Source organism: Abramis brama (genome assembly GCF_963993115.1).
Source record: "Abramis brama genome assembly, chromosome: 4".
In the NCBI taxonomy this organism is placed as follows: domain Eukaryota; kingdom Metazoa; phylum Chordata; class Actinopteri; order Cypriniformes; family Leuciscidae; genus Abramis; species Abramis brama.
This window is the reverse complement of record NC_139966.1, coordinates 47884168-47901211: the sequence shown is the minus strand read 5'-3', so window position 1 is coordinate 47901211 and position 17044 is coordinate 47884168. Positions and strand designations below refer to the sequence as shown.

The 17044-nt window shown below is 42.0% G+C and overlaps 1 protein-coding gene across 2 annotated transcripts in view; it reads left to right on the top strand.

Moving 5' to 3' along the window:
* The window catches only part of pcloa (piccolo presynaptic cytomatrix protein a), a 55064-nt gene that overhangs the window by 17333 nt on the left and 20687 nt on the right, over nt 1-17044 (top strand). Inside the window, exons 4-7 of one of the 2 annotated variants that reach the window (XM_084111746.1) lie at nt 4599-7400; nt 7587-11832; nt 12122-13674; nt 14364-16416. In XM_084111746.1, the coding sequence (XP_083967872.1) occupies nt 4599-7400; nt 7587-11832; nt 12122-13674; nt 14364-16416 (10654 nt within the window). The remainder of the gene's footprint in view (nt 1-4598; nt 7401-7586; nt 11833-12121; nt 13675-14363; nt 16417-17044) is intronic. The other variant, XM_084111747.1, reaches the window with a different exon arrangement.

Here is a 17044-nt window from a genome sequence, read left to right as displayed (position 1 = left end):
AAGGTGTTCGTCTCAATATATCAGATGTTTAGTATAATGATTTCTGTCAGGACCACTATGGCTCCAATACGATTGACAATTAGCATACAGTTTGGATTGGCGGTATGGTTCCGTTCTGGGCGAGAACTCCCTGCGCATACATGCAGTCTAGCATGGATAAGAGCAGGGAGAGCAGCAATAATCCCCCTTAGGGTAAACAGAACAGAACCAACATGAATGTACGCAGATATCATTAAAGGTCCCGTATTATGCCCCTTTTCACAAGATGTAAAATAAGTCTCTGATGTCCCCAGAGTGTGTATGTGAAGTTTCAGCTCAAAATACCTAACAGATAATTTTTTACAGCATGTTTAAATTGTCTTTTTTGGGGCTCAGAAAAACGTGCTGTTTTAGTGTGTGCCCTTTAAATGCAAATAAGCTGCTGCTGGACGACCCAGGGGGCGGAGCTTCATGAGCTCGCGCTCAGTCTCTCAGGACAATTTCATCTCACGAATGATGATAATATCAGAAACTCTCAGTAACGGTGTTCATTTCGAGTCTGACAATAATGCCTACAGAGTCAGAGTGCTGTATAGAGATGGAACAGGTATAGTTTAGTAGTTTAATTACGGTTATTATAACGTATTTGTCATCTGCTTGTATGTATCCATTATTTATTAATAGCCTACAAGTCTGCTGTTTCGGACCAGGTCCGAATGATGATCAAACATATACTGATGAGTTTAATAAAGTTTATTGTACATCACACAAAAGATGAAGCGTCAGTTTTACTTCAGAAAATCACTGTAAGAGCTGAGTAAACACAGTAAGTTATAAGAAGTGCGCAAGTACATAAACGAATTTCGGTAGAGTTGAGGGAGCATTCCTGTGGGCGGAGGTTAGTCAAAAAACTGTTCTACTGACATCATTAAAGAAGGAAGTAGAGGGATGTAGTCCAAACGGGCTGTTCGATGTAGGCGACTTCTGTTAAATAAAATATCTCGCTTGGCATTGAACTTTGAGCTTTATAATTTTACAGATATTATTTATGCTCTAACAACAACATTACACACTAACTAAAGTTTGAAACATGGGATCACGAAGAACGGGACCTTTAATTCAAGATTTTAAAGTACAACATAATTCGAGAATTTATTCTGATTCAGGGGGAATCAGAATGCCATACTGACTGGACGAGGAGGAGCTGGGGATGGAGGAGGGTAATTAGCTCCTGAGACACGCCATAATTGCTGATAATACTGAAGGAGCTTATATATGTATACAGTGATGTGCGTTATAGGCAGCTGATGCGAGCTTGACTAACGTAACCTGCCAGAACCGACGCTACGCTTGATAACTGGCACATTTTACCCATGCAGACAGCACCAAGAAATCAGTATGATGCCAACACAAAGTCTAACAGGAAGTATGAACCTCACACACAGACCTACTGTAGCTAATAAGGAGAGGAAGAGGGGTAGCGGATGTGAGAGGAGGAGAGAAAGAAAGAGAGTTGAGAGTGAGAGAGGAGGCGGTGAATGATATTAGACTTTGGAGGAGGAAGTGTGTGGAAAGGTTATTGAGAAAATATGACTTCATATCTGTTTGCTTTTTCTGTGTGTACAACAGAAGTACAAACAAATTGACTTGAATACTTAATTTGGTCACATTAAAAATCTCAGTCTAGATATACTTACAGTACAACTGGAGTATCTATGTTTTGTGTGTACTGTGTACTGATAACTGATCATTTAGATAATTCTACATGGTAACCACCGAATCCACCAAAACGCTGTTATTGTCACGGCAGTAAAACTGTGGTGAATTTGTATTAGGGCCACTGGCATCAAAAAGTAATTTAAATTGACAAAGATTTGGAAAGCATTTTATACTGATTATACTGAGGGTATTACTTTATTTATTTTTTACAGTTCTAAAAAATAACTGTAAAGAACAATTTTTGACAGAAACTATAATTGACATGCTACATTTTGTAAGGGAGTGTATTACATTAGCAAAATAAGCTTGTCGTACTCTATGGCTTTTAGTAAATTTAGCTCTGTTTCACACCTTTATTGACGGATTTCACACATACACAAATTCTGGCTTCGAGAGTGAGCACACCCACCTCTCCTGTGCTCACTGGATAAGGATTTTCAAGCACAGTTTTCTTGAATTAGTCAGGTTTCTTGTGCCATAGACGGAATAGCCTAATTTGATGTGGGAAAACCTTTTTTGCAGCTTTTGTAATTAAGCAGTTAAAATCCCTGTTGATGTGGCATCACATTACAAAAGAGAGATGGATTTCTTCGAAAGGATAGGATGGTTATTTTTTTCTTACTGTACTTTTAGAAATTTTCATTTTCATGAATACTGCTCTGTTGTAGTAGTTATTTTATCAAATTGGTCTGTGCTGTGATTGCATTTTTTTATTCAAACTTCATGGGATATAATTACACTTTTAAAAAATTTTATAAAATTATGATGTGCCATTGCATTAACATGCATTTTTCTTCCATACTCATTTTTATCTGCTGTACATCCAATGTGGTAAATATCCCTTTCAAATAATCTGTAATAAATCTGAGACACAATCCCTTATCAGCAGCCTGAGGTGCTCTAAAGAAGTCTGAAATATATTATATAGATCCTCATAAAAACTTCATTTAGCTGTGTCTGATATCCCTGTCTACAAACTCAGCAAATATGAAAGAATGAGTGGTGAGGAGACAAGCAGTGTTTTCAGCCCAAGCCACAAATCATGTGACTGCATGAGCTCTTGCATCAGTCACATTCTCTTCACCTCTAAGGCTGCTGGATTTAATGCCTCAGTTTGTGAGGCTAGTAAAACGCATGATGAGTATGCTAGCCAGATCATGCAGAGGTGTTTAGTGGCCAGAGATTAAACAAAATGACTCAAAATTGATGTTTCATAATTGAAGTCTGTGACCTGCAAGTCAAACAGATTTCCGTTCAGTCTACAGTACATTGCCTCCATCTGATCTGTAATTTGTAATTTATTTGGCACATGGGCAGATTGCTTTGTTGTTGATAAATTACATGAAAAGGAGTTGTTTAATTTTCAAGTCCATGTTTTATTTTCAAGCTGCATTAGAAGCGAGAGCAGACATCTGTTTTTGCTCATAATTTTTATGACTGGCAATGATGCGATTCAGGGCATATTAATGCAGTGTTGACCTGACTGTTTGAAATTTTTGAAAAATTTTTGGTTTGTTTTCTTCACCATTTTAAACCCTTCAACATCAGAAGTAAAAAAATATTAACTTAACATTTCGTCTCCTTGCTTTTTAATTGTTGGGCATGTTTCCTTAGATAGGATAGGAATAATATTTCCTTCTCTTCTGATGTACCGTACCACATATTGCTGAAATACAAGTTACAATCACATCTATCTTTCATCTTATTCATTAGGATTGTGTTTTTGTCCTTGAACTGTCTTTGTACACAACATACAGTATTAAGCCTTGCCATTCAACCCATTGTGTGTGGAATGAAATATCCTTTTCTCAGAGTGTCTTTGCCCTCGCATGGCACAGGGATCCCAGACCTCCTCTAGAATTAGACTAAACCCTGCAGCTAAGCCACTGAAGCACCACAACGTAGCTAAGCATGCCTCAGCACTGAAGCCTAACATACATCGCTCTGGATTTACGTCAGCCAGTGGGGTATGATTCCTCATGAGAGGACTGCCTGCATGTGGCATCTACATCCCCCACAAACATGTAATATTCATCTCTGACGTTACCATTTGTGGTGCATCCAGTGTTAAGGAGTGCTCTTCTTCTTGATGTCACAAGGTTCAGTGTTTTTCTTTAGAAAATATATCTTTGAAATCTTTCTAAATAAATTCCTGTGGGCTGCAATAATTTTGGGTAAACAACCATTATAAACAGTTGTTTAGTTTTAATTGAGCTGTGTTCAAAACACAGTCATGGCTTAAGTGGGGGATGGAATTTTTTCCCATGTGGTCTCTCAAAGCAAATTAAGGGATATGCTAGTTTCCACAAACAACTATAGACCGCATTTCCTTTATTGCATTTTCAAATGTGTTTTCTAGAAGATTTAATTAGCTTCAAATAGACACATTTACTGTAAATCTTTTCCAACAGAAACATCAACTTTGTCAATCCTAAATTGGAGAATTACCATATATCCCCACAGCACTGCCTAAACCTGCCTAATCTTTTAGAAGATTAACTCCACAATATGTGTGTTTTACTCCACAGTATCAATGGGCATTCGCCTAAACAGAAAGACAAATACACCCACCTCCACACATACAAAATACAAAAAGTGTTCACCCCACACATTCATTGGCATCTTTAAACTGTAGTTGAGGTGCAGTTTTTTGCTGAACAAGTTTTTTCTGACATTGAGCTGATAAAGCTTCATCCCATTACTATTAATAATAAATGAACAATCTCTTAAGTTACATAAATTTAAAAAGCACTCCAGAAATAGAATGAGTTATCCTTCTGCTGTAGCATTACAGGTTTATTAGTTAACTGTGTTGTTCAACATGGAAAAATCACTGAATCAGAGGATGGAAATAGCAGTTCATCTCAAATATGCTATTATTCCTTCTTTTTTTTTTACAGAAAGAATGGCTCTGCCTAAACTGCCAGACACAAAGGGCTCTCTCTGGGCAACTTGGGGATATGCCACCTCCACCTCCACCTTCTCCATCCAAGCTACCAGCCAAACATGAACCCACCCCTCCCTCCTCCCCAGCCCGTGCCGTATCCTCCACGCCTTCCTCTCCTGCCCCCACTGCCACCCCTGCCAAAGGGCTAACACGGATGCCCAGCATTACTCAGGCCCTGGATGACAAGTCTGAGCCAGTCTCAGCCAAAGTTGATGCTAAAGATGTCAAAAATACAGATACAGAACAAGGGGTTACAGCAGAGCCAATACCGAAGAGTACACAGGTAGTACCAGAAGAAAGCAAAAAACAAGCTCCTGGCACCCTGACTGAAAATGCAGAGGGCATAACGACTCCACCTGAGCAAATAGTTAGGAATGATGCCCCTCCCTTACATTATGTTTCAGAAGAGACCGCAGATGTTAAAGGAGCAAATGTAGAACAGGCTGAAACTGTACAACAAATTGAGGCTCCTGCAGAGGTACAGAAAGCAGAGAAAAGTGAGCCAGAACAGTGCCAGGTCCAAGAGCCAGAATATGCTAATAGAGTTGAAACGGAGCCTGAAAACAGTCAGGAAGTCCCTATATTTAATAATGTTACTCAGACCCTTCTGGTTAGTGACATGGAAGCTATTCCAGAGAAAGACATAGAGACACAATCCACTGAGACATCAGAGACAGCCCCACAGATTGAAATGACAGAGCCCAATGCATGCTCTCCTATAAGCAAGGAACCACACAGTCAGACTCGAGAGAAACAATCTGAAGAGCTCACACTACCCTCAAATGTAGATGCTGTAGATAACATGTCTGTTAAGGAAAGCTCTATCGAAACAGCAACTACTTATCCTGATCAGAGTAGCATAGGGAATGTGCCAGAGAGGAAACCTGAGGCCTTTGTACAAATTGAGGCACCAAGGATTGAGTGCAGTGATGATCACCTATCCCATAATTTTACCAATCAAGAAGAATCTACAGAGCTGAAAAATAAAGCAGATCAACTTAAAAATATGGAAAATGTGTTCATAGAGGAGGCCAATTTAGAAAACAAATTAACAGCAGAGCAGTTTAAAGACCATACAGAGTTATCCCCCAAAAACAATTTAAATGTATATGACACAGAAGAGCTTATTGTACAAATGCAAGAGATGAACGACCCATTCAAGAAGTCAGAAGTCACTAGCAAAGATTCTAGTCTTATGGAAAATGATATTTCTGTAAATAAAAATGATGAAATCTCTGAAAAAAGTCTAATAGAAGATAAGATAGAGGTAGAGGACACATCACAGATACAGTTAGATATGCCCTCACCATCTCCAGTTACTGAGATCAACTTCACAGAAAAAATATTGGCAAAGGAGCAGTGCAATAAAGAGCTATTTGCAGAAAAAGAGGATAAGCTACTGGAAAAGGAACAGATGAGCACAGATAAAACAAAGCTGGAAAAACGTATGCCAGATCAAGCAGATGGAGATTTAGAGATGCCCAAGAACGCAGAACAGAAAGTCACTATCAAGACTGTTTGTGACAACAACATTTCTGAATTTGGTCCTGAAAGCACTTTCTCTGAACAAGGTATTAGTCCAGATACAAACAGAGAAGAGAAAAAGATGGGGGATACATGCTCTCCAGCCTCTCAAGAGGCTGATCCCAAACCAGACAAAAAAACATCAGAAAGAGATAAAGTCTATGAGGAAAAACCAGAGTCAGATGCTGTTATTACAGAGAATAAGAAAGAATGTATAGTCATTAGAGATGAACTGTCCTCTGTTAATAATAATAAAAATGTTTCAGAGATGGTAGAACAATTATTGCCTGAACAGAAGGAAATTAAGCAGATTCCATACACTCTAGAACAGGCTCTAGAACAGTCTTCCATATCAAGTGGTCTTACTAACCAAAAAAAAGAAGTCCCCTCACCCCCCGTGGTTAGTAAGAGTGAAGATGCACAAGCAGTAATTGAGATTAAGCCTGAAGAGATGCAGTCTACACAACAAACCCAAACTCCTTCTGTAACTGAGGTGGTAGAAAGAGTATTGCCAGAACAGAAGGATAATGGGCAAATTCCAGACCCTATGACTGAAAAGGCTCTAGAACAGTCTGCCATATCAAGTGGTCTTACTGACCAAAAAAAAGAACTCCCCTCATCCCCTGTGGTTAGTAAGAGTGAAGATGCGCAACCAGTAATTGAGATTAAGCCTGAAGAGATGCAGTCTACACAACAAACCCAAACTCCTTCTGTAACTGAGGTGGTAGAAAGAGTATTGGCAGAACAGAAGGATAATGGGCAAATTCCAGACTCTATGACTGGAAAGGCTCTAGAACAGTCTGCCATACCAAAGGGTCTTACTGACCAGCAAATAGTCATCTCATCCCCTGTGTTTAGTAAGAAGGAAGACATAAAAGCAGTAATTGAAATTACGTCTGAAGAGATGCAGTCTACACAACAAGCCCAAACCCCTGCTGTAACATTTACCATATCTAGAGAGAAAGATAAATTACCCAGTGAGGAGCTGATGGAAAAAGCACTGGTTTTAACTGACCAGGATATTACCAAAAAAACTCAACTTGAATTTACAGCTGAATGTGTGCCCCATAGTCTAGACCATGATGTAGAACTAGCCTCCCCATCCTCTACATTTAGCCAACAGGAAAGAAACAAATCAGAGAAGGGGAAGTTGACTTCTGAAGCACAAGAGAAACAGGATGATGTGCTACAGCCATTGATAAAGCCTATTAAAATTGATGAATCTGGAGAGGTAACTGTACATGTAGCTGTAGAGGTATTTCTTGTACATATTGTAGGATCAGTGTCTAGATAGTACCCCAAAGTTTATTTTAATGTAGTTATTAAACTACAATGTAGTTATTCTCCTTTTTAATAAAATTTGTTTTTATTATGCCTTGAAAACAGCTCAAATTCTAATTAATTTTCTGTTTTGTAGAAAAAAGAAGAGGCTGCTGTCTCAATAAAAGACAATGAGCTACTGAAGGAGCCTAGCGAGAAAGATAGAGAAAGCAGCCCCACGAGTCCTTCTGACCTGGCCAAGTTGGAAAGTACTGTCCTTCCAATCCTAGAGGCTCAGACATCATCTAAAGAGGAATCACAGACTGAAATTCCAAAGGTCAAGCGTCGACTGGAGGTGTTGCCAATGTCTCCAGTATCACTCAGCTCGGAGGATGACCAACATGAAGAAACTAAAGAGCAAAGGAACGATGCTCCAAAAAAAGAGCGGAAAAAGCTTCTGGTTCCAACTGATATTCAAGGTGATTCTTTTGAGGAAAGTAGTGAGGGAGAACCTTCACCTAAACTACAAAGCAAAAATACTTTTGGAGATAAGGAAGTAGAAATGGAGAGTCCAATGGATGAAGAGGATTTTATCAGGAAGCAGATCATAGAGATGAGCGCAGATGAAGATGCATCTCCGTCTGATGAAGAAAACCTTGCCAGACGTAAAATCAAAGATCAAGAGAAGAAGCAACTGGAACAGAATGCACAAAAAGATGTAAAGGACAAAAGTGAATCAGGCAAGGCCAGACGTCTTCTCAAAAAGAGCAGTATCAGTCCAGAAGATGAGCCTGAACAAAAGAGTATTATCTCTGTAACTAAAATTGAGGAACTAGCTAAAGGAGAACAACCTTCAGTAGACAGTGGAGCTGGCATACGGCATTTCAAAACAATTGAGCTTAACAGTACAGCAACTGTACGTCAGACATCAGATGACGGTGAGCTAGAGAGCCTAACAGACTCTCCTGATGACAGGTCAAGAGGTGAAGGCTCTTCCAGTTTACATGCATCCAGTTTTACCCCAGGAACATCTCCAACATCTTTGTCTTCTCTTGATGAAGACAGTGACAGCAGCAGCCCAAGTCATGTTCGGTCTAGTGGTGAGGGCAAGCAGCAGAGAAAAGCAAAGCACCGGCAGCCAGGTCAGACGCTTCCTACCATTGAGGATTCATCAGAGGAAGAGGAGCTGCGAGAAGAGGAGGAGCTTCTGAGAGAACAGGAGAAGCAAAAGGGCACAGGAAAAAAATCAAAGAAAGACAAAGAAGAGATACGGGCACAGAGAAGAAGAGAAAGGCCCAAAACTCCACCAAGCAACCTCTCCCCTATTGAGGATGCTTCTCCCACAGAAGAGCTACGACAGGAAGCAGAGATGGAGGAAATCCGCAGGTCTTCCTGCTCAGACATCTCCCCAAGCATGGAGTCAGAACCAGAGAGCTTTGAGATACTCCCAGAGAAGATTGTTGCTGTCCAAAAAGTGTATAAGTTACCAACTTCAGTTTCGCTGTATTCTCCAACAGATGAGCAACATGTTGATAATCAGTTCAAAGAAAGGGGAAAGCATTCATTAAAAAGTGCAGATGAGGTATATGAAGAGATAATGCTCAAAGCCAAATCTCCAACTAACGAAGGAAACAAACCCCCACCTGGTAAAGAATCTCTTTATGGAGGCATGCTGATAGAAGATTATGCGTATGAGTCTCTTGTAGATGATGCATCCTGTGAGCAAGAACCAGACAAGCTTTTTGTGTCAGAGAAACCAAAAAAAAAACTGAGATCACCTGATGAGGTTTATGAGGACATGATGCAAAGAAAGAAAGAGATAATGCTTAAAGAACAGGAGCAAACACACAATAAGCCAGAAGAAGATGTTTCTAAACCAGAAACTGTGTTACCCGATACTGACTCAAGCAAAGACACTATGTCATCAAGCAACACAGGCCAGTCTAGGAAGGATGGAAAACCATTATTAGATGCAGAGGCAGCCTATGAAGAACTACTGAAGAAGCAAAGAGCAGTGTTGACTCCAGGAACCAGTCCAACTCAAGCAGGTCCTGATCTGACTGGCATGGCACAGGGGTCAACAGTAGCCCAAGTTGAGAAAACTGAGACAGCACCCCTACGAAGAATACTGCCTATACCTGATCTGAGAGTGACACAGTGTTCATCAGGTGAAGAGGAATCTGGCGAAGAGAGCATTTCTGATCAAACACAGGACTCTGAGAAAGTTACAGTTTCAGCTACAAAGACTGAACCACAACCACTTGTAGATGAGGCTTTCCAGAAAACATCAGTCTCAGAGACAGTTGTAGATGATTTGTCACTACAAAGAGAAGTAGCATTGCCTGCCATATCAAGTGTCTCACTGGATGCCACAGAGAAAGATGTAGAAATTGAGCAAACAGGTGTTGTTGACTTGTCCAAGTCATCAGTCCCTACTCAAATTGACTCTGTTACAGCACAAGTTCCTAGTGTAATTTCAAGACAGTCAGCCCCAGTAATTGTAAGTGTATCACCCTTGTCCACTGTACCGCAATATATAGTATCTACTATACCTGGTGTCGTATCAACTGCTCCACCAGTTCCTCCCAAACCCATAGTACTGCGCAGGACTGCGTCTCTGGAAAAAGCAGACATCCCAGTTCCTCCACCCCTCCCTCCTCCAACACTACCCAAACCCTCTGTGTATCCCAAAAAAACTCCACCTCAGGTCCCCCCAAGAACTACTCCAGTTGGCATACCAACCACAGGGGACAGTGTACCAGTTAGACAGCCGCTTGCTCCAGCCTACAAGCCCCATGTTCCTCCTCCTGTACCACCAAAGCCATCCTCCATCCCTGCAGGCCTAACCTTTAGTCACAAACCAGGAGAGACTATTAAACCTCCCATAGCTCCTAAACCCATAGCTGGTGTTCAGCCACCCTTTACAGGCCACACCCCTTCAAGACCTACCATACTGAGTACAAGCAGTGCAGACAGTGTCCTTAATCTGAGTCCTTCTGCAGAGAGTAGAATGGGAACCACATCTCCCCTCAAGTCCCCTACATCACCCAGGTTTGGAAAGGTTTTACGTGACACTTATGTTGTTATTACTTTGCCATCTCAGCCCGGTTCACCTACAGAAAGTATCACAACTCAAGCCTCAATAAGTCCTAGCCAAGAATCCCCTCAGAAACTGCCTCCTACACCACCTCAACCACCTCCAGAGTCACAAACAACAAGAGTACCTTTGGCATTCACACGAATTACTGAATCTATTGAAAGTCAAGAAATATGTGGTCCAGAGAAGGTAGTTTCTAGCATGAGTCACGTATACGAGGCTATTTCAGCCTCAACGCAGCCTCAATCAATTACTCCAAATGTTGGTGTTCAGGTAGTTACCACTGAAGTCCAAAGAACCACAGTGTCTGTTGTGCATGAAAGAACACCCCCTCCACATCCCATTCTAAGAGCCACTGGCATCTCTGTTGTTCAAGAAAACACAAAACCCGAACCAGTTCAAGCACAGAATGGCCATGCCTACCATCCTGGTGAGATTGTGGATCTCCGAACCCCAAAGATAGATGTAGAGACATCCATGAAAGGTGTGGATCTGTCTTCCTCTGAGTCAAGACGACAGTCCCTTGCTATTGATGGTGGTGGACGTCAGCAAAGTGCTGTGCAGCCATCTGTAGTAAACCTAAGCACTGATGCTTCCTTAGTCTCAGTGGTTACTGACAACATCACCATCCTCTCATGCACAGCCACTGTAGCTTATGGTAGTGATGCATCTCTTTCTACATCAATGCCTCTCCAACTTACAACAGCTAAATCCTTTGAGCCTGTGACTCAAATTATTTACAGGCCTGTGGATTATCAACCAGAAAAACCCATAAATCTCTCTACCACAATGGGTAAAACTCACTCTGTTCCTGTAACAATAGCTCCTACGATTGCAAACAATAGCATTGGTGCAACTTTACCTCCTCGCCTAGAAACAGGCTTATCAGGTGCAGTTGATCTCACCACAGTAAAACCTGCACAGACCATGGTTGCAATGAATGGATCCACTGCAGAGGTGGTCACTGCTGTAATTACAGAGGAAGATGGAAAACCAGTTGATCTAACTGCTGGAAGAAGAGCAGTTTGCTGTGATGTAGTCTATAAGCTTCCTTTTGCAAGTAGCTGTACAACTCAGCAGCCTTCAGCTCCTTTACCAGAGGATCGTTTTGGCTACAGAGATGACCATTATCAATACGATCGTACTCCTTATGGTATGAGAGGTCTTGGTGGCATTAAACCCTCTATGTCTGACACAAACTTGGCAGAGGCTGGTCTCTTCCTATATAAAAGTAAGCATAGCTTTGATTACAAGGAGGCCATTGAAGGTGCTGTAGACCTGACATCTGGAAAAATGTTAGTGACAGGTCAGTACGACATTGAAGATCTTTCTTCTCAATTTCATTTTGAGTTACCTCTACTTATTCCCAGCTGATGTTTTTGTATGCCTGTTTTTTTTCTCTATCTTGTTTTGGGAAGAGATTTTGCATGCTCTCTCTTTTTTTGGGGGGTGTGTCTGTTGCTGCATGCTTTTCAATATACCTTTTGCTGTTTTAATTTTTCATCCCTTGGATGGTGCATGGATGCCTTGATGCTGTTACCATTGCACTATTTTAATGTGCTGAGCTTTAATCTAACAAAATGAACTTTTAACAGGTGAAGCTGTGGACTATTCAAGCAAATCAACAGGAGTGTGCACTGGAATGACAGTTCCACAGTACACACAAGCCAGGATTACTTCAGCAGTTGGAACCCATTATGGGATTTCTAGTGTCCTAAGATCTTCCAATGGCATTGTCTATTCTTCTGTAGCAGCACCAGTTCCTTCTACATATGCCATAACCACCCAGCCTGGTTCTATCTTCAGCACATCCTACAATTCTCTATCAGGCATGCACACAAGTGATACTATGCCATCATTGTCAACTCTACATAATCAACCTCTTACTAGATCACACAGCTTTCTTTCAACCATTGCTGTAACCACAGCAGAAGAACAAAGCAACTTACCCTTAAATCTGGAGACTGGTGTTTCAATGGCTGGCCTTTCCACAACTCTCTCAGATGTAGTTTCTACAGTCACCACAGTGGCAGCACTGGACACCTACACAAATGCTTCACTTGAGGCAATTGCAGCCTCTTTAGAAGCTCTGTCTTCACCTGTTGTTCCAGGAGATGGACAGTACCAGATGGAACGTGAGCTTCTTGAGCTAGAGAAGATGAAGCAGCAGCGCTTGGCTGAAGAACTTGAGTGGGAGAGGCATGAGATACAGCGATTCCGTGAGCAGGAACAGCTTCTTGTGCAGAAGGAGCTGGAAGAACTCCAGGCCATGAAACAGCAAATACTATGTCAGCAAGAAGAGGAGAGACAGGCCCACCTGATGATGCAAAAGGAGACTTATGCTCAGCAACAGGAACAGTTAGAGCAGATCCAAAGACTCCAAGAACAGCTCAGACAACAGTTGGAGGAACAGAAGTTCAGGCAAATGTATCCAAGTGAAGTCTTGCCAGAGGCTCTTGTTGTGGTGGGAGAAAGAAAGATGGATAGTGGCTGTCAGACTGATGAAGAGGATAACACTGAAAAGGCCTACACTGCAGGAAGGAAGAAGAAAAGTACAAAGAAAAGTGTTGACAGTTGTGTACAGACAGATGATGAAGACCAGGATGATTGGGAAGTTCCTACTCGAGGCAGGCGCAGTAGACCACGTGGTGGTAAAAATGGCATAGGCGAAAGAGGAGCTGTTTCAGTTCAGGCCCTTACTGAAATCTCTGTACAAACAGACTCCTCTGGAACACTAAGGGGACACTCTGTGCAGGTAGATGCTAGAGTAGATTATCCTGACTCTGATAGAACTTCCTCTCCAAAAAGACGCCCCACTCCACTTGATATAAGCCAGTCCCCTCACCTCAAAGCAGATGCCTCCACTCTCCAGGTTGTGCCAGGTCCTCCCAAATCCCCAAAAGTTTTGTACTCTCCGATTTCCCCTTGTGTATCCCCTAGCAAATCCCTTGAGTATTTGTCCTATGAGAAATCCCTTGGAGACACAAGCCCACAGAGAATACGCTCTGCCACAGATCTATCCAAAGGTCCACCAACAAGTCCTAGGGCACCCAAGGTCATACAAAGGTCAATGTCTGACCCCAAACCCTTGAGCCCAACTGCAGAAGAGAGGGCAGCAGCAAATTTCCAGTTTTCTGAGGGTTATTCTGTGAGTATACATGATTTTATACGTTTTTATATGATTCATCTCTGCTTCATCTCAAAAAATGCTGAAATTTCATTGAATATTTCTTGCTTTTTTAAGTAATTATTTCTCAATGTATGGTTTCAAATTTTGAATGCCATGAAGTAGTTTGATAAATTGTATAAATTGATTTTGATTTATTGTTTTATTGCCCTATTGTCAGGCCTGATTGTCATGGCCTGATTGACATGCTAGCTGTCTTGTTTAATATTTTCAGTGTTTACTGAATGCCCTTTTAAAGGCATTGCAGCAGCACTGCAGATATAGAGTGTGTGTGTGTGTGTGTGTGTGTGTGTGTGTGTGTGTGTGTGTGTGTGTGTGTGTGTGTGTGTGTGTGTGTGTGTGTGTGTGTGTGTGTGTGTGTGTGTGTGTGTGTGTGTGTGTGTGTGTGTTTTTCCATCCTCAAGGCCTATCTGTCATGAGTGAACAATATTCCCCAGAGACTTTTTTTTTACTATTCTCCTTTATTCTCAGTCAAACTGTGAAACACAAGTGTTGTGTGTTTACTTGTTTTTATAGTGCTTCTATGAAACCATCTTTAAGGCATTTAATTCATTATATTTGTTCCTATGAACAATTCGGCTTAAAAATAAGTTAGTCTGAATAAAAAAACTGTTTTGTCATTTAACACTATTTTTATTTGTCCTCCAAAGGCAAAGGGATCTCCAAGTGGAACTCCATCTGGCACCCAAAAGAAAGTTAAAAGAACCCTTCCTAACCCACCTTCTGAGGAAGAAGCTGTCAATGCTGGACAAACAGCCTACACCTCTGGCTCAGCTCGTCGGCGTCTCTGCCGGAGCACAAACATGGCACGGGCAAAAATTCTGCAGGACATTGACCGTGAGCTTGACCTGGTTGAGAGAGAGTCCTCCAAACTGCGTAAAAAGCAAGCTGAACTGGATGAGGAAGAAAAGGAGATTGATGCCAAGCTGCGATACCTGGAGATGGGAATTAACCGACGAAAGGATGCATTGCTCAAAGAAAGGGAGAAGAGAGAAAGGGCCTATCTGCAGAGTGTTGCAGAGGACCGTGACTACATGTCTGACAGTGAGGTGAGTAACATTCGTGAGACAAGAAGTGGAGAGGAGGCCAGTGGACATGGGCTTGAGAGACCACGTACTGCACCACAGTCAGAACTTGATGAGTTTGTTCCTCCACAGACCAAGCACGACCAGTATGGAAAGTATTCCCAGTACCAGTACCCACAGTACCAGCAGTCCCTGTACCAGCCTCAGTCACCATACCAATCCCAGTCCATCTACTCTTCTGTTCCTTCTCTGACTGCCTCACAACAACAGAGCTACCACCAAATGCTCTTGCTCCAGCAGAAAGCCAGACAACAAGCTGCTCTCCTCTCTGAATTAGATTCTACCAAGATTGCCACCAACTATGACACCTCATCTTACTTGGGAGGAAAATATGGCAACCACCTTGACATGCATAGCTTAGAAGAGCGTGCTGACAGCATGGCAGTCAGTCCAATGTCCAATGTATCTGCTGACTCCTTCTATGGGGACTTAGATCCACATCAAACACCAAGGAGTTACATGCTTTTAGAAGATGCAGCAGAACTTGCAAAGGGCACTGGTAGCCTTTCATCCACCAGCTATGGCATAGCTGAGAGGGAGCTGGCTAAAGCAGAGCGTCTTCTGAGACATGCTGCTGCAGATGTTGGTACAGACTACTTGGGCAGCTCCTCCAGACTTCATTCCTATGGTAAGGCCCAGGATGAAGAGGACCCAATGGAAGAGCCATTTGAACTGAAGCTTTTAAAACAGCAACTGAAGCAGGAATTCAGGAGAAGCACAGGGGGTACTGATAGCTTAGAACAGCTTGCTGGACTCTCACATCACTACACCGCCAGCACTGGAGTGTCTAGTGGAGGCTACAGGGCCTACCCTAAAACTGAGAAGTACAGCATCAGTAGACTGACTTTAGAAAAACAGGCTGCCAAGCAACTCCCAACATCTATGCTCTACCAGAAACACAAAAACACCAGCAACATTGGCAAGTATTCCTCAATCCAGGATTGCAGGGGTCTAGAAACAGACTATAGTAGCTACTTGGGGTCCAGTAGTGCTTCTCCCAGGTCAAGCAGACTTCTACAGGATGAGATCACCTTTGGGCTTCGCAAGAATATTGCTGAACAGCAGAAATACCTGGGCTCCACACTTGGAGCTAATTTGGCAGGTTCACTTAATCTGGGCCAAAGCCTGAATCTGAGCCCAGGCATGAGGTCCTCTTTGGGTGAAGACTCTGCTTACCCCAGTGGAAGCAGGTCACGGCCTTCTTCTAGACCCTCCTCTGTTTATGGCCTTGACTTGTCCATTAAAAGGGACATCTCAAGTTCTTCTCTGAGGCTCAAAGCAGAAGGTGACCCCTCCTCAGAGACCTCAGCTTTCCAGACTCCATCAGGGAGGACAAAACCTACAAGCCTGCCCATTGTACAAGGTGGGCGTGGACGCATCCCTATTGTGGCACAGAACTCAGAGGAAGAGAGCCCATTGAGTCCGGTGGGTCAGCCAATGGGTATGGCACGGGCATCTGCAGGTCCGCTCCCACCCATATCTGCAGACTCCCGTGATCAGTTTGGGTCATGTATGTCCCTCCAAGACCCTCAACAGCAACATCTCAGAGAAGATACTTCAAGAGGACGTGGCTATGTGCTAATGGATGATCTGCAGGGCACCATGTCTGATAGTGAAGGTAATTTGTTTGTCCACAGACTGTCCACTTGGAGTGACTCTTTATACACTGTTCCAGCTTTTTATTTTTCTGTGTCTCATCCTGTAAGTGCCCGTTCCTGTCTATATGAAGGCATCAATTCTCTAAATATTTATGTTTTTCTGTCTTGTTCAAGCTTCATTGCCCTATGCTTAATCAATGAAAAAATCACAATGTCCCAGTTGTCTTTCTATAGTAACATTTCTATGGTTTAGTAACAGTTGAAGTAAACATTTTGCATGTGATTTCTTCACAGACTGACTTTTTGTTTCTGTGTGAATACTTATAGTGCATGCTTTCAGTCTCTGCAAGTTCAGTTTATATGTACATGTGCTGTCTGAGTGGTATAAATGAGAAAAAAATTATCTATTATAAATCTCTCTTTTCAGTAGCAGAGAAATAGCCTTATGACCCTCAACATTTCTAGTTAAGCTGCTTGTTAACAATTGAGCTGCATATGTTTATGATTTAGTCATCTTTTTAGCTATCTTAAAGTGCCTTCTAGCAAAAGCTTCTTAGCATTATTCATCATTTAACTAAACAGAATATCTCTTCCTCTTGTTTGCTTTATAGATATGTCAAATTTCATTTAAAACTTCAACCATAAAAT